Raw genomic sequence first — 20,844 nt, 5'->3', positions numbered from 1 at the left:
GGGGCTAAGTTAACAGCAGCAGGTGAGTGAGGAAATCCCAGGTGGTCCACACGAGGATTGGCCAAATGAGCAACTGGTTATTTCCAAACTCTGCTCCCCAAGACGGCGGAACAATCAGGCAGTTTTAAAGATGATTCAACCCTCACATGAACCAAAAATTTAAAGGAAACAACTGTTTAATCTTATTTAAAACACAAATACACCAAAACTTGGAATACAGTCCAACATAAAATTGGGATGTCCTCTAATTTACACTCAAAGAAAAGTGATGGATCTCAGGTAAATAATGTGGTCCAGCCAAGCTCCTTTGAATTGCTTACAGACTGACGGGTCAGTTCCGCTCATGTGTAGCCACACAGCTGTGCAATACATAAACATGACGTTCACTGGCCTCTTCAGAAGCATAGTGGGATGGGTCATTCATAGGAACTGCCGCAAAAGATAGAAACTGGATATACTAAGGCGAAATTAGAAAAGTAAAGACAGCGAGAGCTGGTTATTATGTAAATTTTAGAGTGAGGGCACCAGAAGAGTTCAGAAAGAATTTACGTGCAAAGGGAGATCTGTTGTTGTTTGCTGGTAATTTGGCTTCATTAAAGCCACAGTTTGTTTTTTTTAATTTATTGAGTAATACTTCAAAATACTTTTTCTTAAGTGTATAAAGCACTAAACTCTACATGGTTTTATACTAATTTTGTCAAAAAGCGGTATAAAACTAAAAGTATTAAGAAAAACTAAACAAATGATCTTATTTTGATCATGAAGAAATGTAGAAATGAAATTCACATAGTTCACAAATATTTGCCTTGCCAATATAATTATATTTCAGGAGAAGATGTTTAAAATAGACTTACTTAAAAAAAAAAAAACAAACTTCAAAAGATTATTGCATCATCTTAGTGGCTCTATGATAAGTATTTTACTATAGATCATGTCCACTAAAAAAATCAAATGCAGCTGAGTAATTATAGCATCTTGACAATTTAACTTAAATGCATTTGTAGAGCTGGTTTCAAAGTTGCTCTCTTCACTTTAATGAATTAGGCAATACTCTTGATTCCTTTTTTTTTTTTTTTTGACTTGGAGTTTGTATTCCTAACCAAAAAATAAGATAAAATAAAACTGAGAGCAGCGACATTCTGTGAAAATGGGGATAAAAACACTGCGCATTATCTTTGTATATTATGTTAGTATGCGATAAAGCCGTTATCTATTCATTTTTGTGTGTATTCACAAATGCCTAGTTTTATAAGAAAATAAAGCAAGTCCCCTTTAATTTCCCTAGCACAGTATTTTACATAATTTTATGTAGCAATTGAGCTACCAGCAGAAATTTTGTTAGTGGAGTATGCTTACAAAAATGGTTAAATGAACAAAGCAAAAAGCTTGGGTGCTATGTCATCAGAAGGTGGGAGGTGCCTTTGCTCCCTAGGCTGGGTCTCCAGGCTGCAGGCTGCCGGCTGCCAGGGTTCTCCTGGCTTCCTGTGGAGGAACCAGCCATGCTGCTCAGATGGTCCCTGGGGGAAAGGGTTTTAAGTCCCAAACCTCAAACTTGAAAGAAAGAGAAATCTTAAATGCCGGTATCTTCATGTTATTTTCAAATGACCCCCATGAATGACACAGAGAAGCTATAGTCATCCTGCCATTTCATCAACATCCTACTTTATTTTGTTTGGCAAACATCTGTGTTAGTCTCAGGAGGACTGACATCCTGCATGTACCCTCCCTGACTTTATACCTTATTTGTGTTTATTTATACTTTATGCATGGGTGTGCAGCACCGGGCCTGGGGCCTCCTAGAGGTCACACGGTATTTTTTATGACCATGTAGACACTGTGCGAGCACTTTGGGGAGGATCAGGCCCTTCCACACACATTTCTGAGGAAAGAAGACTCAGTTAACTTCATCATAAAACTTGGAATTCAAAGTGTATTTGAATGACCTGACTACTTCATAATCAGAATGAGCACATGAAGTTTTTATAGAGGTTGTTGAATAGAATGCTGGCCCAGGATGCAGGCAGGGGCGAAATCCCATTTCAAAAAGCCCAATTCATCTCTCATCTTTGGGAACATCAGATGGAGTTACTGACAGTGATTATAAAAGTCACATAGAAAAGGTCTGCTCTAAAGTTACTCTTGAACCCAGGTTGCCACGGCGATTAATATTTAATTCACAATCATGTGAACAAACTCAAGATCACGTGAATTAGCCAGACCACTCCAGGGGGAAAAGTTTACTGTAAGCAACTTATGAAGGGAACTATTTTATGCACCAGGTCCAAATCTGTCGTATGCCAAGTTCCTTTCTATGTTTGCGGTGCAGACATGCCCTTAGTAAATGAAAATGCTCTCATTCACTCACGAAGTAAGAACTGTGAACTACTGGTGAAGTCTGCAGCTTCTTTGTTACTGTGGGTCCCTCACCCCCAGAAACACTCACACCAGGGCCGCAGGGAGCAACACTGAGTAAGTTTGGCAGGACTTTTAATGAAGAGCAGGGAACAGAAAGCGTGGTCTATTTAGTGCCATGATGAATACAGTATTGGTGTCCCTCTGATCTCTTGTGTGAACATTTATTTACTTTTCTTTTTCCCAAGATGGGCAGACATGAACTCTCTCTAAGGAACAGGCTCTGAATGGTTATTGAGAATGACAGAGAGTAAGGCTTAATATGTTTAAGAATTTGCTGTAAGAATGAAATATTTCTACATGCAGTCGATAATTACAACCACATCTTGCCTACTGGAAACGAACACGGCAACTTCTTCTCTTCAAAATATAAGTGAGTCACTGCTTCAGATGACACGAGTGAGTGCGTTGGTCAGGCAGCCTCTGTGTTTGGTGCTTTTGCAGTAAGAAGCTGAGCCACATTATTGTTGCCATTGAGAGCAGAACTGATCACCTGCTGACCTTGCTCATAATTCACCGATTTCTTTCTCTAGCAATGCCTGTGTGGCTTCTACTACAGTTCCTTCTCAACGTTCAAAAGAATGGTTTTCTCACTTCCAAGTAGGGAGGGTCTAGCAGGAACACTTGGAGTAGAAAATGTGCAGAGGGAGTGACTATGGGAAAAGAAGGAAGTGGGGAGAGAGAGGGTGAGATGGGAGGGTCAGAGGGAAGGGAGGCAGGGAGGCTGGAAAGGGGGGGGTACTGAGCGCACGTGTGTGTGTGTGTGTGTGTGCGCGCGTGTGCACATCTGCGTGCACGTGTGTGTGTGCCGGGGGAAGACCAGCAGAAGCAGGCGCTGAGAGCAACCCGAGGGGAGGAAGCCCAGGAGACAGACACACCGACACAAGGGAAAGACACGCCCACTGAGGGAAACAGAGCACGCCCAGCGCAGACACACACACAGACGTCCGCCTGGACCGCGGCAGCCGGGGCTCTTACCCCCACGCGGACCAAAGCCTCTTGAAGACCACGTGGCTGTTTCACACGACTCCTGTCGTAAATGCTGACTTTATTCCTTGACATTTACCGGAATGCAGATATTTGGTCCGTAAACCCCGCTTCCTTTCTTAGTTCCCTGAACTGAAACACTAGGAACCTACAGACACCCACAGGGTCTGGGGCAAGAAAGAGAACTGTCCGTATTCGGAAGGCTTTCGTTCACCCTGCTCAGCTTCACTATGAATCATTTCCCAGGACCCGCCGCCGTGCTGAGTTACTTTTTTAAAGCGATTTGTTAAATAGCCAAGTGAGTCCTGAGTTGGTAGGGATCACCACCTTTGATACAGGCTTGCAACTATGTGTGTGTAAATGTATGTGTCATCTCGCCGTCTAGGGGATCCGTAAGTTTGTATGTGTCCACACACAAATCTGTGGAGTTTTGGCAGCCGAGTATCCTACTGAACCAGAAATAACTTGCTTTTAAAGGCTGCCTCTGACTTAGAAGCACTCAACTAAAACTCAAGGCTGTCAGCCACATGTCAGCTCCTGTAAGCCACCCCTTAACCATACTAGTGCCTCCCTTCCCATCCACCTCCAGGGCTTCTGAGGACCCCCCTCCCCCTGCCCACCTCTGTCCGCAGACCCCACCAAGTCAGGCAGGCTTGGCCCCAACACGGCTCTGCCGTCGCCCAGCCCCGCAGGCGGCCACCACCCGGGACCACTCTCAGGACGCCCTGTCCTTCCCCTTGCCAGTGGGGCTGGGGGAGTGACTCCTTTGCCAGCACCTGCATCCTAGTTTAATAGCCCATCATGTGGCCTTTTTAAAAAATTCATACTCTCATTCAGAATATTATAGGACCGTGCTTCCCTGAGAACACAGAGACGATAGGGAAAACCAGTTCCGGGCCAGAGCTCACTCATCTAGACGACGTGGACGTAGCACCCGAGGCCCGAGGGCTCGGAAGGGCTCAGGGCACCCGCTTCACCCCTTGACCCAGACGCCGGCTGGATGGACTTCTGGGAGCTACCCCATCAGTTGTTTCTTGTAAGATGTTTCCATGGTTAGCAGGGACCGGGAGGTTAGAAAGCTGTTTGCAGCTTGGTCCACAGGGTTGTCAAGAAATCGCCCTCGTCTCTTTCAGAGATAGAAACAAACAGAACATCAGAGCCTAGTTCGCTGAAGCACAGAACCGAAGACACTGGGGTCTTACGGCCCAGGCTCTCTCCTGATGCATGACTTCCATTGCTTTTAAAACCTCGGGACCATCTTGTGAAGAAAGGGCCATGAAAGAGGATGAAGGACATACCTGGGGTCCAGTTTAGAGACTGGGTGTCAGGGGGAACCAGCAATGAGAACTAAGGTAGAGTCAGGGGCGGGAGGAGTGGGGGAGGCGCTCCCTTCGAGGAGCGCAGAGACGCGTGGTCCTGCAGGCCAGACCGCGGGCTTTGTGCCAGCCTCCACCTAGAGGACTCGGGGCCCTCAGCGGCTCGGGAGCAATTCCCAAGAGCCCTTCGAGGGCAGAGGAGTCTGGGCACCCGGGAGAACAGAGTCTGCACGGGGCAGGGTCGGGGAGGACACTGTGCCCCCGGTGCGTGCAAACTCCCCTACAGGTCTCACTGTCCTGGCCCTGGAGATACGTCCCCGCCCCAGGAGAAGCATATCCACAGGCGTGGGTGTGCCCCCAGCCTCAGGCTGGGAGCACCGAGCAGGTTCAAGGGTCAGATGCTCTGTGCCTGGCCGCCCCGCCCCCACCCCGGTTTCTTCCAATGTTCATGTGTCCAGAAGCAGCCGCATCACTGTCCTGCCTGTGACCTCGGGGACCCCTGTCCCCAGACTCACTGGCTCCTCCCTTCAAGCAAGTCACTCAGAAATGGGCAGTGGGCGTTTCTATCCCAGTTGTGATTTATTTTCTCACTGCAAATGACCAAGTGAGACGAAGGGAGACGTTCACAGAGTAAGAGCACCTCATTTTGATGTTTGATACTTTGACAAAATATATTTGTAGAGGAAGACATGTACTGATGGTAGAAAAATAAATCAGAGATGATTATTATAGCTCAAGTAGCCTGGATTGGAGTCAAGGGGCCAGTGGAAGCTTTGCCAACTAAACAGTCTTGACTTTAAAGAACAGACATAGGGAAAGAATCTAAGAATCTGGAAGCAAAGAAGTTACAGGCACTATGTAAAGATGCAGAGAATCAATACATCAAACAGGAATTCCTCTGCTATGAGCTGCTAACAGCATTAATTAGCCTCAAAACAAGTATTAGTCGACAACGTAAAATAAAAGATTTCTCAAGTAATATCACGTACTTGTAATGCAACGATGAGTAAAATAAATTTCTGGTCCTTAAAAAGTTTACAGTGTATCAGAAAGAATTGTATATGATTCATTAAAGTTTTTTGTTCTTTTTTCAATGTCTCCCCAACCAAACTCTAAACTTAAAGGCAGGGGTCTGCTTTCTTTTGAATGGGTGGACAGATGGATGGAGGAATAATAAAACAGCTATAATTCAGTCGTAAGTGCTTTAAAACAGGCACACAGATATGTGTATCACCTCCAGGTGATACAATCGCACGATTCAGGGAACAGAAAACCCACCAGGAAAGGACAGGGGTCTCTTCCCGCCCCGCAGGGCCATGGATAGAGGTCTGACGTACCCCGCCGTGTCTTACTACATTTATTGATGGCGTTTACGTAAACATTCCCCCCAAACTGTGGACGACAAGGCGGGGTGCTGCGCGGGGTCATCGCTGTGGCGGACGCACCGTCTGGCGGGGACGTTGCTGGTGGGGGCGGCTGGGCGTGGGTGGGGCTGCGGGTTTACGGGAAGTTCTATCCTTTCTGCTCAGTTTTGTTATGAACCTGAAACTGCTCCGAAGAGGAGAGTCTGTTGGGAAAAAAGGACCCCGGGGGCCTGCAGTGTCGGAGGACAAGGCAGTGGCTGCTGTGGGCCCGGGAGGCAGGCGCGGGGAGCGCACCGGACCACAGACGGCACTCGGTGGCCAAAGGCTGGGCATGTGTGAGGCACTAACGCCCCTGAGCCGGCTCCCGAGCTGAATGTGGACAACGTCGCCTGCCCCGAGGGCCCTGTGGGTGGGGCCGAAGGATCCAGTTGGACCCTGGGCACCGTTTCCACACCTCACACACCTACTGAAGACCCTCCCAGCAGCAGGCTCAGCTAACTCCAAGAACGAGACACTGATGGGCACAGTTAATGGGGTCTTCTCAGGGGACACAGGCTTCTCAAATTTTCATTCTTGCTGAAAGCGTCCTTGAGATATTTTAAGACACGTTCTTACCCCAGGAAGTTCGATACAGTAAACAAACTAACCCTCCAGAAGGACTGCTCAGTCCTCAGAGTCAAGGTTCAACCTCTGCCCGGAGGCGGTGAGGAGGACGGGGATGGGGGCGGGTCGAAAGCGATGCCTCAGGCAGCCCCTCGCTGGAAACGTCTCTTCTAAATTGAGTTCTCACCATCTCCTTCTTTGCTCATCAGTCTCGCTTCCCCTCTACGTGGTTTTAGGAAAACGATTTTCTTTAAGCTGTCACATCCTTGGATTCTAATTTGTAGGTCTAGCCACGTTAACAAGGACACGCTGCTAATGTGAATATAGTAGATCTGTTACTAAATATCCAAACATGGCTGAGCCCTGCGTTTGGAAATCACAGCGATGAAAGGAAAGAAGACGGTTTCTTCCTTCTCTTCTCCAACCTTGTGATTAAAACGACTTACTTCCTTTAACCTGGGTGATGGATTTACGAGACACTTCATTCTAGAAATCAGTTTCTGTTCATTTTCTTTCCTTTAGTTGTCACCTCCAGAAGTCTCTGTGCAACAGATACTTTGTTCCCCCAAAGTCATGACAGTGAAAGGAAACTTTAATCTCAAGAAAAACAGAAAAGAAATTAAAAAGAAAGCTACTAAATGTGAAGTACTTAACTGACACAAAGACTGTAGTGCAAGGAATAAGACAAAAGAAAAAAGAGAAAGCCATCTAATCTGTAAATCATAAAATTTTTTCACATGTCGATTGAATGTTGTTATTAAATCTATAGCTTATTGATTATAGAATTCATGAAATACTTAACACCTTAAAAACTTACAAGGAAACACCAAATGAGAGGTTTTGAATGAAGGAACAAAGTATATAAAATAAAATAAAATAAGACAGCTAAATTAAAATTTTATTACAAAACTTAAGCCAAGTAATAGGCAGCAATAAGACCATCAAAGGACAGTAGGACTTGATGCTAATGTACTTAAGAGCCTTGAATTCACTGGCGCCTCTAAGTCATCACAAAGGAAAGCCATTTCGGAGGCTAGAAAATATTTTCTTAATTAGAGGAAATGGGCTGGACTGATGTAAAGCCCTTTGCCAGAGCCAGACGGGATTACCGATACCAGTAAGGCGCAATGGCGGAAGCACCAGATTAAGGACAATAGTGATAAAGGACAAGAGCAGAGACAATACAGCGGCCATGATTCAGCCGGACGCACGAGAGCCTTCTCAGCACCACCTGTAACCTGAGCTGTGCTGGAGGAAAGACTGGAAATGCTAATAAGGCATGTGATTAAAGGTGGGTCTGGGGTTATAAATTGCTTTTTTAATGGTGGTGATGGGAGCTGACATCAAGTATAATAAGAAGATGAGAATGTCAGTATCAATTTTTATTAGTGTCAGGAACAATATGCAGTATTTTTAAATTAGCTTCATTTGTATTAGTATTTTTATAAGGAGCAGCTCTGGAAGCAATAACATGTCCAATGCATTCTAAAAAGAAGAACTAAATAAAGTTGCCAGTGTTCACCACAAAATAGCCATAACTTTCACACTAGGGAAAATACACCACATTTCTTGCGACTCAGAATTGAGGCGCGCAACAAAGCCTGGAATCTGGATCACAAGAAGCTGCAGAATAAATTGGAGGCACAATGGTAGCAAATGGATAAAGTTGGACAAAACTAGAAAGATACTAAAAATACAACCTTCCTTATGAATCAGAACTTTTCCCCCAAGATTTACATAGAATGGTGAGTAGGGTCTATATCTGGGTCAGCTTAAACCGCGTAAGAACCAGCTTGGGACCTACTTAGCCTACACATGATCACGCTGTTGAAAATAAGCAATTATGAAATTAACAATAATCAGTCTTTTTTTTTTTAATAAACTTGTTCTTATTAAAGAAAAATCGGTGAATTAGTTTTGCTTCGGTATGTTCTCAGCAATTATCTCCAGCTTTCTGAGTTGGTCTAATGACAAATTAGGTGAAACTGAAAATCTGACAAAAGATAATTTTTACAGACTAAGAGATGGGAAATGTTATTTTTAATTTAAAAAAAGTTTTTTTAATTTCAGAAAATCAAGCCTTGAAAAATAAACCCTTGAAAGAGGGTTAAAATGTAGAATTTTAAAAATCCAGCTCTGAGGACATTGACAACGGACCATTTCCTTTTGATTTATATTCTAGATGATTTAGCATTAACCGTGCAGGAGAGAAAGCCGAGCCCGGGGGTTGAGGAGCTGGCCTGAGCGGTCCGAAGTCTGCTTTCTTGCAGGTTGCTTAGTCTTGGGCCGCTCACACCAACTGTTTATTCCCACGTTCTTCATCTGAGGGCTGGAATATCATAGCTCCTGCCCTGCAACGCCCCTGAAGGGCTGGTGAGACAGGCTGCTCCAGGACGCTCCGGAGTGCCTGGCTCTCAATAAATATCAGTTTTATTGTCATTATCGATGCTAATCAAGAGCTTAAACAGTCATTTCAATTTCTCCAGAAAGGTTATAGTCAACATTTTTTCCTCACAAAGTTCTTTGTGCTAATTCCTTTTCTCCTGTGAGTTGGAAATTTCTCCGTAGGCCAAAGCACACAACGTAACTCATTTCTTCAAAATTCTCTTTTGTTTTTCAAGTTATTCTTGAAGACACATCGCTCCAAAGGCCTTTCCCCGCCTCCCTGAAAAGCCTCCGACTGAAAGCACAGGCAGTCCTTCTGCTGTGAGGGGCCCCAGGAACCCACCCCCGGGAGGGCGCACGCCCAGGCGCTCGGAGCCTCGAGCTCCATCATGCTGCAGGGACCTCAAGTCTCCAGACGACTAGCAATGTTAGCCGGGGCAGGTTTAATAAGCAAGAATTGAAGAGAGCAAGACCCTTCGGCCTTTTAACCCCATCCTGATGTTTCAGCGTCTGTGTGTCCTACTCTTACAAAAGTAGTTCAAAGTGCAAAATTCTCAATGACAAGATCGACGCCGTGGGCGGGGCCACGGATGTTCCACAGACACGTTCCCACGGAGGAGCGCGTCCGCAGGAAAGCTTGCACCCAGTTCTGGCAGGCCCCGTCCCACCCAGGTGGTGAACATAAAGCTGCAGAATGAAGGTACTAGGACAGCCCTCCTCCGGGAAACCACAGAGCACAGGTGCCTGGAAGAGCAACCACGTCCGTCGTCAGTGCATGCGTTGTAAGTTTCAAGGAGAACCAGACATTTCCCAGAGGAACACACAGAGACCACACTGTTTCCCCGAAGGTGGAGCAGACCACCAGTTGGGGACTTTCTGGGTCCCAAAGACACAAAGGGCTCGTCTTGTTCCTGACAAATTTCACTAGAGACTAGCGCCAGGACAGAAAGCGTGTTGGCAGCATGTGCTTCTTTATAAACATGTACTTAAAAACAACAACAGCAACTATACTTTGCAAAGACTCTGTGAGAGAAAACCTACTTGGACTTTATTACACAAAACCCAGGAAGGTGGGATCTCCAGAGCATTGCCTGAGGCACGTGTCACAATATCTAAGGCGGAAAAGCCCGAATTCGCCCAACATCCCATCAGTCACGTCATCTTCAAAGGTCTACGTTCAAAGATTCACATGACTATCCGAGAGAATTATCTGATTGTTAAAAAGAAAAGTGGAGAATTCAGGACTTGGGTTATTCCTTCATCAGGCCCAGTCCTGGACCTCCACCAGCACAGAGACAATCCATGCACTGGTTTTCCCCCACAGGAGGAGGTGGGAAATGACTCACATTATAGGAAAATGTTGTTGCGTCTTATTATCAAAATACTAGACTAGCCTGAATTGTTTTGGGCCGATAATCAGTAGTTCCTCCCGTCCCCTGTTCCTTTGGTGGAGAGACAGAGGCTACGTGAAGTAAGACCGTTGGATTATTCCCTGTAGTAAAATGAGGGTTCCGGGGCTTGAAAAGTACAAAACATTCTAATAATGAAAGCCAATCAACATCAGAAAAGGTAACACAGGGCAAACCCTTACCTCAGCTCCTGGATTAGAGACTCCATTGGCACTATTGGCAAAAAGAAAGAAAAGGAGAATCAGTTTACAGTGTTGAAACCTGCATGACAGAAGCCTTTTGCCCACCTAGAGGTAATGCCAGTGCGTGGCTAGCGAAGGCCCCGCCCAACTGCCCTCGGGGTCAGCTCATCTTCTCTGGTTCTGGTTCTGGAGACAAGAGGACGGATCCCGGGTTGGTACCTTGGCTGACCCTGCAGCCTTACGGTCATGGGCTGGGCTTCCAAACACCTGTCTTTAGAGATTATTGAAAAACTACAGGAGCACGAAGGACTCGGAATATTTTTTAAATCGAAAATTTTGTTTCTAGGAAAATTTTCAAAAGAATCCTGTTTATGTTTTAATTGACATTAAACAAGTATTTAAACAAAACTGGCAACGTGTTGTTAATAAACACGCCCAAAGATTCTGTTCCATGTATTTCACTCCGATGGAAAGAGGAGGGTAACGTTCAGCCATGTCCATCTCAACATGCTTTTAAAAATGAGAACTTTACTTTAAAAATTTTTAAAATAAAAATGAGAATTTTATAGAAAAAAAGAGCTTTGATTTTTCTTAGGGAAATGACAGGATCTAAGGAAGTTCGTGTTTACAAGTACATGATGGCACCGGGATAAGGTGGCTTTAGGATTACTCATGCTGCACGAGGAACAGCTGCTTCCTTTCTTGAAATGTTTGGGCTCTACTTAAGGGTGTATGTGTGTGTGTATCAAAAGGATTCAAAGCGCAAAAGAATAGCAAATTAAAAGATTCACATGTTGAAAGTATGGCAGAGTCACGTGCTTTCAGAAGCCAGAACAAAAGATTTAAATAATCCAAATATGGTCCCTAAAGTGCCGACGTTTATAGTAAACATGAGCTTCTCCCAAACAATGATAAAACTGGTTTTTTTAAACTCATATTCCATGAAGAAGTCTGCTGCAATAGAATTCTATGCTTACAAATACTGCATTCCAGATATTAGGATGTCTGATGCAATTCCTTCTAAAGTAACTTAAACCAGGCCTGGAAAAGCGCGCGCAGTGAAACTTCAGTCTGGGCAGAGGGGAGTCCTACGCCTTGGGCAGCCCTAGTCTGCGCTTTGGTTATCACGGCTACGGATAATAACATGGTCGTATTCTAACTGAAAACAAAAAGCATCCTGACATTTAAAAAAAAGAGGGAGGACTTCACTGAAACAGGAATTATTTACCTTGACTACGTCCACAAACACAGCTAGCTAAAGCGTGGCATTTGATTAGCCATTTTCAACTGTGAGTCTCAGAGCGCTTCCAGATGACTGCGTGACGGCTGCCCAGCCCGACCCCGACCCGTGGTCAGCAGGGCCGACCCGGGGGAGGGCTGGGTGGGGAGCAGCTCTGCAGCCTGTTTCCAGAGGCCATGGCGAACCCACAGTCTTCCGTTTAGAATGAAGGGTCACAAAAATATAGCTAATTATAATAAAAGTTATTTTCCTTAAGGGGTATTATTGCCAGTCAATCCTGTTTTCCAGATGTTTGGATCATCAAGGGCCTGTTTATATTTCAATATTACATCACCATCTGTTGGTTACAGAAAGAGAGGGCTAACCGGCAAGTTAAACCTTTCGAACATGACTTCGCAGGGCTGCCGGGAATTCCCAGCAGGGACAGTCCAAAGACAAACATCATCATTTTACTTGAACTAAGTTTAAACTGGGAGCCACTAAACCAGACCACATAAAAATCAAAACCTGCGTTGGCAATAAGCTAACAATTTGATCTTTTCCCTTGGTCATTAAAGGTCACTTCAGTAATCTGAGGTCTCCAGGAAGCCTTCTTTCCTTGCTGACCCCGTGTGCTGTTTTGCGGGATGTTTAAATCCACTCATGACTGCAGTCTGTAATAGTCAGCATCCTACACTGTTTGGGCTTTTCCGCGTCCTCTAACTCCTGGTTCAGGGCACTCTGCCTCTCAAAGCCCTGATCCAGCGTCCTGGCTTGATTTAAAAAACGGAAGCCCTGAGGCGGAAGTTGTAATCTTTCTGACGACACATCAGAGACTGAGCATTGGAACTCCCACATTTCATGGTGTGGTGGGCATGGTGTCGTGGAACCCGCTGGCTAACTCACCCTTGGTTCCTTTAGAGCGGGTGCGTAGCGTTTTATCTTCTGCTTCTGCATCCATCTGTAACGTGAACACAAAGTCCTGAGGTCATTGCTTCGACATTGACCAAAACGGGAAAGCATGTCATTAAACTTCTGAAGGTCATGATGAAAAGTGGAACAGCGTTCCACACTCTGGAGCAGCATCTGACCCCGTGGGGAGAGCTGTGACTGCCCTCCAGAGGCTGGAACCAGGCAGAAGGGCACAAAAGGGCAGGTGTCCTTGCCCGCAAGCGTCTGCTAGTGAGTCAAACCCTTCTGGCATTACAAAGCTAGAAGGAAGGATCATCAGATCCACGGTGGTTGTGAAGGAGACAGAACCTCAAATGCCAAACCCAAAAGTTTCAGACTAAGCCGGGTTCCTTTGCATTTCTAACGCTTTCTGATATATGCCTCTTTCTAAGTCAGGAAAAATAATTTCTGGTATGAAAAAGCAACATGAGGGCAAAATCCTGAAATGCCCCCATTGCAAAATGCCGCTGGAAATGCTGCTCAGCAGTGCCATACGCGGGGGGTGGGTGTGGCTCTGCGGTGGAGCGTGTGCTTAGCGTGTGCCAGGGAGGTCCTGGGTTCGATCCCCAGGACTCCATTAAAAACAAAAAACCGAAACAAACCCTCCCCTGAAACAATGCATACATTTACTAATGCAATTCTAGAATAAATAGGAGTTATAATCTTCCAAATCTATAAGGAAAGTGAAACTTGAGTTCTGTGTGTGTCAGTATCAAATTCCCCAAAACATCGTTACTAATGATTTTCAATAGTCAGGTAAATATCAAAGGGATGCAAAGACTTAACAAGCCTGCTGTTTTTGTCCACATGGCGACAGATTCTGACCTGTCTACACCCAGCCATTTCACTAGCAATGTCTCATCCTCTCCGAGTTTAATTCACTTTTGCACATTATCCGAAGGAATCCTTAAATGGAAAGAAGTGGTTTTGCCTGTTGGAAATCAGAGGCAGGCAGAAGGTGCTCTCCGGGGCTGCGGTCCTTAAACCCCGAGGCTGGCGGGATGCAGGATGCGGCTGTGACGGGGATGGGAGACGCAGCTCTGCTCTGCGAGGCTGCGCTGTGATGAAAGGCACTGACCTGCCATAGACTTATAATAGGGGAGCAGGTGTGGCAATGATGGACTTTAATTTCCTTTAATAAACCTTTTATGTGCCACACTTTTACTGCCATCCGACGCTCTCCAAGGTCCTGCACATAATAGGTTCATTACTTTTGATTACTGTAGTCTATTGAGACAAACAACTCCGGGAGACACTATATATTATGTTCAGTTAAACCAGTGCGGACTATTTATCCATTGTGCATTTTTTCACCTGCAACACTACAGACGAAATTAACGGCGGCTCTCGTGAGCTAAAACTATTAAAACCACCAGCACTCTTTTGTCATCATTTCATAATAAACACCACACACCAATCACTGAACTGTTTTTCAAATTAGCAAACAAAAAGTGTCCGCTGCCTTCTCGAGCAGCAGTTGCTTTAGTCTAAATAAAACGGTTCATTGATATGAATACTTTAAAACTACACAACAAGAGGAAACAACAATAAAACAGATGTTGCTTCTTTTCCTCTGTAGATTTCCCTTCTTTTAAAACCACGTGGATTTATGACACACGACACCGCCTGGGATTAAAGTGGCTTGGTTTACACAGGACAGTGAGCCCTGGGTTGTGAAATCCTCTTCCGGGAGGGTCTCTGCTGCATATAAACTGCCTCAACTCATGCAAACTCCCCTCCGTGTGCGGAATGAGTAACGCAATTAGGACAGAGCTGAACTGGAGAGTTCACATGGTGAAAACCATCAGCTGTTCCTGAAGGAGACGCTCTCATGGGTTTGGGGGGGAACCTCACCTCAACACGACTGTACAGTCATCCTGCACGTGGGCGATGTCAGCCCTCCCACCTGCTCTGAAATCACGCCCCTCTGCCCACCAAAATGCAGGTGAGGCTTAAACCCTCATGAGTTTCTTTACCAAAACTGAAACACAGCCTGCAGAGTGCCAGGAGGCACGGAGAAAAGTTTCAGAAAGCTGCTTAAACATAACCTCCTTTAAAGCAGTTTCAGGGCTAATTCTGTCTTGCAATTCTGCTGTCCCAGGACGGGACCAGCTCTGCCACCACCCCATGCCACTGAAGCCATTGGAAGGAATGCATAAATATTCATGGACCCTTGCAAGACTGTGCTTGGAGCGCTGGCCTCATGACTGTATCTTGGGGGGGGCTCCCGTCCTCTTGCTGGCATAGGGTCAACGTCCTACCTCATCCCTGTAAGCAGCAGCAACTCACTCACGAGGCTCTGTGCCCAAATTTAACTTGTGGGCCAAGTTGTAGGAGTGAGAGCCATCAAGGCCTTAACGTGTCTCCCATCTGTTTCACCTCCTGCCTCCTGTTCACACGCAAAGGACAATAAAAGGGACCAAGTTCGGTGTCTGGTCCTGTCTTGCAACCCTCTGGGAAGAAAAACACCAGAGACCTAGAGCATAAGAGCTTCCGACTGGGGATTGGGGAGGGGGGCGAGGCGGAAGTTTAGTGCTCAGGAGAAAGCTCTCTCCGGGTAGATCTCACTGGAGAACAAGCCTTTGTTCTCAAAAACCTAACACGTGGAGCAGAAATTTCTAAGTTTTCTTTATATGGATTATTCTCCTGGACTTTAATAAACTGCGTATAGGTGGACTCAGTTTTTGTAAAATCAAAACTCAGATTCAGTGGCGCCACGTTCCAGTAACGGTTCATTCAAGACGTGCAGTGGGAGGGGATGACCGCACGTCCAAGCTCCCCCAGTGACAGACGAGGCGCGCGACTCTGGGGCCACTCGGACACGGACCTAACAGGGCTGCAGTCCTGAAAATGTCACTTCTTGTTGGGAACATTGCGAGGTTTTTATTATTATTATTGTTGGAGAAGGAGAACTGGTCATCTTTCCTGTCTCCGTCCTAAATGCTATCGACAAGCCTGCAATTAATTTTGTAAAACTTGATGAATCATCTGTTTTCTCAAAACAGAGCTTGGATTTTCTAAAAATCTGTCCTTGTCCCGATGCCTCTGGGCCTTTCTCTGCGTCCCACCGCTTATGGATGGGAACAAGACAAGAGATTCTCTGAGATTCTACAATGGGGGCCTCCCAGCCTTGACAACCTACTCAATAGAGACAAAATATTAAAGGCAAGGTTCGCTGCTCTTATTTCTCCCGAAACTACTTTAAGAAAAGTTCCCTTAGCCTGTAAGTATAGGTATATTATGCATCATATTTGTACAGAAAGGAAGGAAAGTGGGGTTTTTTGGTATCTACTTCACAATAAAGCCACGAAGGAAAATTTGAAAAAACTTTCTTCCGCAGTTCTCCAGGGAGAGGCGTGAACACAGGGAGAAATGGCAAGAGGAAAAGAAACATAAAATAAAGAAGAAAAGAAACAAAACTTGGAGGCCGGAGATGCAAGAACCCACCCTGGAGGTGAGCAGACAGGTAATGCAGGGGAAATGACCACAAGGCACATTGGCACTTGCCGAATGTGGAAAGCTTCCATTTAGCATCTTCATGGATTTGCACACCTACACATGGGTGTGCACAGTGACTCCCTAGTCACGTGGGCGTGCCCGCCTTTCCTCCAGGCGCTTACATCGGGGCAATCAGCAGAGCTCGCTCCCGCGTGCTCGCCATGCGCAGATCTGCCCCTTCTTTGGGGCTGAAGACGGATGCCTGGGATTGCGAACTCGTGGGCAGGAGAGATTCAAGGAGCAGGACACCAATTTTATAACCTCCGTTTGGCTTTCATTCATGGAGGCAAATTACTGGTACGTGAGGAGATTTCATTCCCTGAGATTTTACTTTTCACTCAAAATCCTGTTTTAAGCTAATGGTTAAATTAAACCAACAAATAAACAAACAAAACCAAATGACCTCCAAGGAAATAGTCATCATTTCTTAAGAACTGGGGAAAAAAACAAATCTCCTGGTAACGTGTAAGTTTTATTTCTCCTTTCAGCCGAATTCTAAACACAGATGTACTCAATATATGTTTGTAAGTAGCCTTGAGTTTCTTAATATTAATCGAAAAAGCCATGGTGATCATGACGTCCTGAGGACACTTCCTCAAAATCCTTACCCAGTTAATCTGAGTGCTGTCTAGATACACACAGTTTCACGCCGGCGGCCACTTTGAATTTGAGAGGCCCGCCACGTGCCTTCAACCGCAGCGACCCCCACTTTTCACAAGATCTCACGTGTTGCTCTCCTGAGAGTTTTGTTTGCTGTGCCACAGGACTCTCGCAAGCCGTCCTTTCACTCCTAGGATGCCCGCCGCCCTGGGGGGAGGAATTCAGCTCTGCCTGCCAAGAGGAGGTCCCGGGGTCCTCCCCACGAGGAGCCCCCCAACCTCGTGGATGCTTCCTTTATAAAAATCAAGGTTTTTGTTTTTGTTTTTTTAATGACAGTGAGAAACCCAGGAAGTTAGAAAAAGCTGAACCGAGAAAATGGAACAGCTAGAGGACGCCAGCACCTCGGGATGCAGCCCGGCCGGACAGAGAGCAAAGGGCCCACACCCAGCGCCCTCTCTTCTCGTGGCTGTGGCACCATTTTGCCGAAGCGCATTTTCGGACCCGCCCACAACGGCAGCAGAAGACCTCTCCCCGTTACCCGGGGGAAAGGCGGGCGGACGAGCTGCGGTGCCGCGCGACTCGCCGACTCGCCGACTCGCCGACTCGCCAGGAAGACTGCGAAGACGAGCCATTCGAGCCCATGTCTCTCTGCGCTTAGCTCTCTCTGCCATCTTCCTGGTCTTCCTATCACACGTTTGTTCATTACACAGGGAGAGTAAGTCAGAACACAAACTAGCATCTCCGCAAAGAAAGCCCGGGGTTTTCACAGCGTCCTTGATGACGTGTGAAGGCACTTGCCGAGCCCCTTCTGAGTCCCTTATCCCAAGAGAAATGAAAAGTCTCCGAACCCTCTATGGAGGGCACAGGCACTGATTCTGACTCTCTGTTCCTGTTCGTGGTGCTCTGGGTTCTGCACAGAGAGCTGAGGGGTGGGACGACTGTGCCCTTGACGTCTGGGCCCCCTCTCTTCTTCCCCAGCCCCTCCCGCCCTGGCGAACACCGCGCCTGAGGGGAGAAGTAGGTCCAGTGTGACTTCAGATCAGGCACTGCTGTCTGGAAAGGGCCACTCCTAAGGCCCAGGTGCATGCACACCCCCCCGGAGCAGGTGATCTTCAAAGGGGGTTTCTAGAGTCGCGTGGAAATGCCTGGCGATGGAAGAAATCTTGGACCTCGACGAGCCTGGGTGGCCTTAGGAGGAGGCAGGTCTGTTTCGATGTTTCTCATCGCTGGGTTGTCCCTGCTCCCAAAGCCTCACCCTCTAACTTTGCACAACTGGCAGTGTGACCGTGAACCAAAGCCATATGTCTGTGTCCTTTTGCCAAACGACTCCAGCAGATAGTCAGTTATTCCCTGAGGAAGACAGCGCGTGCCAGGGATTTCCATTAGCCACCGCCGCGCCACGGCTCTGAGTCACAGCTCTGTAACCTAAGGGGGCAATCGCCAGCTTCACATTTTAGAAGGCTTTAAAACCCTTTTTAATATGCCCTGCTTAAGGACAACTCATTGTAAGTGACACCCTAAAAGGGCCTTAACAATTTTCTTTCTTGCTGTTATTTTGAGGTGTACGTGTTGCAAAACACATAAATGTTAGAAAAAAGCTCCTTCGTGCAGGGATAGGCTATTTTAGATGGATTTTTCCCAAGGACAACCCAACGCACCGCAACTCTGTTTGTAGGCGTTAACTCTGGACGCCATCTACGGCGCTTTTAAAAACATGCTTAAAAAACAACCTCACTCATTCACTCTTCATCCTTACGTTAACTAATTTCTAATACAAATGAACTCAAATTGGATGTTTAAAACTATTTTAAATGCTGAACCTTTCTTTGAGGGCAAACGTGTGAACAAATGGTACACGCACAATCAGCATGTGAAAGGCGCTGTGGGCCCAGAGGACTTCGCCTGCTGAATATTTTAAAATATCAAAGCGATGGTGCTTCCCGCCAAGTCACCGCTCTACACTGAGCATCGACAGTACATTTCTTTCAAAGCGAATCCACAGAAAGCCAGCACTGTTGTGGAGGAGAACTTGTACACGGACGCCGCGGCCGATGTCTTTTATTTCAATATATTCTACTTTTTAATAAAAACGCTGCCTTACCTCCCACTCTTTCTCTAGGTGACTTGTGCACTGAGGTTTTCCCTCCTCCGCCAGAATGACGAAATGTCTTTGCTCGCTTTAGTGAGGAATCCTGCAATTCATTCTATGAAGATAAAAAATAAGAGAACAAAAGCATGTAAGAAAGGACAAATACACGGAAGGTCAGTGACAAGCACAGACATGAGCTTAAACCGTCACCCGTGACCCGGTGGGCTACAGTGTGAGCTGAGTAGACATTTTATACTAACGTCTTAATGGCAGAAAGATGTTTACATCTTTTAAGGTGAGCCAAATTAATTTTTATCTGTATTACCAAACTATATATATATCATGCCTTCAGTTGACCTGGAAAATTGGATAATAGGGACTCTCAGTGGTCATGATTGTCATTTTTTGCTTTAACCACCAGAAGAAAAAGCTCAGACGAGGTTTGGCATGAGCTGCACTCAAGGAGTCACAGAGGACAGCGTCCAAAGGCGTCCTTATTTCGGGTGACTGAGGGCGTCATTATCTCCTGCGTGAGGCTGTCCTTAAACGCTACCAGTGTTCTTTGCCAATGTTTTAACCTGCTTTCCGTGGAAACCACGTGCACGTCACCTCCTCGCTTTCAGACACAATACACAGGCCTGCACCACCTCTATTTTGTCCCAGGTGTGGGACGGAGTCTGTCCTCTGGCCATTTGGCCCTGGAGGGAAAACTCTGAAATTCAGTGCGACACACTCAGTCTCAGACAGACAGTTAGACAAGCACTGTGCATATACCGTCGCTGTCAACACACCCGCAGAGCGCTCTGGCCAGCAGTTCCGGTGCTGTAGGACACGCGGCGCCAACCTTCCTGGCAGGAGAGTTCTCGCGTCCGTCTTTCACCCTTTGCAGTAGATTGGGGTGCCCAGATTTCTCAGCATGAATTTCTGGGTTCCTTGAAAGCTCTGACCAGACATTAAGCAGATGCTTCTCCAACCCAAGTCAGCCACTGGAGTTCCTGGGGAAAGAAAATGGGGATAACACTCTCGAGGAGAAAGCAGATTACTGCCCGTGAGGTCAGGGCTGGAGTGTGGTGCAGGACTCGGGGGTTCTGAGTCTGCCTTTGACGGCAGCGAGAAAGAAAAAGGCTTTCTCTGCAAATGCGTTTGGCTTACCCTCCTTCCCCCTCGGTCCACCTGCCTGTCCCCTTTGTCTGCCACACTCTAACCTAAAACAAAAGATCCCGGAAAACACTGGTGGGCAGAGCTCTTTCTAAATCCTGAAAGTAATGGCTTTTTGTCTACACCCAATCGTGTTGTGTGTTTATTAGCAATACATTTTCCATTTATTTTCTCAAAGATTGCCAGTAAAGACCCGAATCGCATAAGGGAGTAGCTGTAAACCCTCTGAGTTCCCTAATGTCAAACTCATTAGCATCCGGATAACCACACAGCGGCACATCATCTGCACAACTGCAATTTTTTACTACTTTTAATAGCGTTTCTCAAAGGGCTCATTTTCAACTTTCTTCAGTGGTTAGTTGGTTCTCAGGGGAGAAGTAGCTTCCCGACGCGGCGGCTTCACTCAACAGCCCCGCCGTTTGCTGTCAGGCATCAGCCCTCTGCCCTGACCCATCTGCTGTCTCCCCCTCCCCGGGGACCAGGGCTGAGGCAGTGCAGCTGAGATCCACAGAGGGCGCCGACGAAATGTAACTTCAGAAATCTGATTTGACACCAAAGTGCTGGGCAGCCCGAGCCCACCAAAACACGAACGGGGGTGGGGAGGGACCCCCAGACGCTCCGCACCCCTGCGTCCATCACGCCTAACTTCCCCGCCCTCTCCTTGGAAGCAG

General features: G+C 46.5%; 1 protein-coding gene across 4 annotated transcripts in view; it reads right to left on the bottom strand.

Annotated features, from left to right (window-relative positions):
* The window catches only part of LOC102517823 (ST18 C2H2C-type zinc finger transcription factor), an 84,934-nt gene extending 65,821 nt beyond the window's left edge, over nucleotides 1-19,113 (bottom strand). For all 4 annotated transcript variants that reach the window (XR_004316042.1, XM_032470075.1, XM_032470077.1 and 1 more), the window contains exons 1-3: nucleotides 19,028-19,113; nucleotides 12,784-12,838; nucleotides 10,659-10,689 (exon numbers count right to left, since the gene is read on the bottom strand). Coding sequence is in view for 3 of the 4 variants with exons in the window: in XM_032470075.1 (XP_032325966.1) it covers nucleotides 10,659-10,689; nucleotides 12,784-12,838 (86 nt within the window). In the remaining variant the exon portion in view is untranslated. The remainder of the gene's footprint in view (nucleotides 1-10,658; nucleotides 10,690-12,783; nucleotides 12,839-19,027) is intronic.
* Between the last annotated feature and the right edge of the window lie 1,731 nt (nucleotides 19,114-20,844).

Source organism: Camelus ferus, chromosome 29, assembly GCF_009834535.1.
Source record: "Camelus ferus isolate YT-003-E chromosome 29, BCGSAC_Cfer_1.0, whole genome shotgun sequence".
NCBI lineage: Eukaryota > Metazoa > Chordata > Mammalia > Artiodactyla > Camelidae > Camelus > Camelus ferus.
Note: the sequence above shows the minus strand (reverse complement) of the source record. Positions and strands in the feature narration are given on the sequence as shown.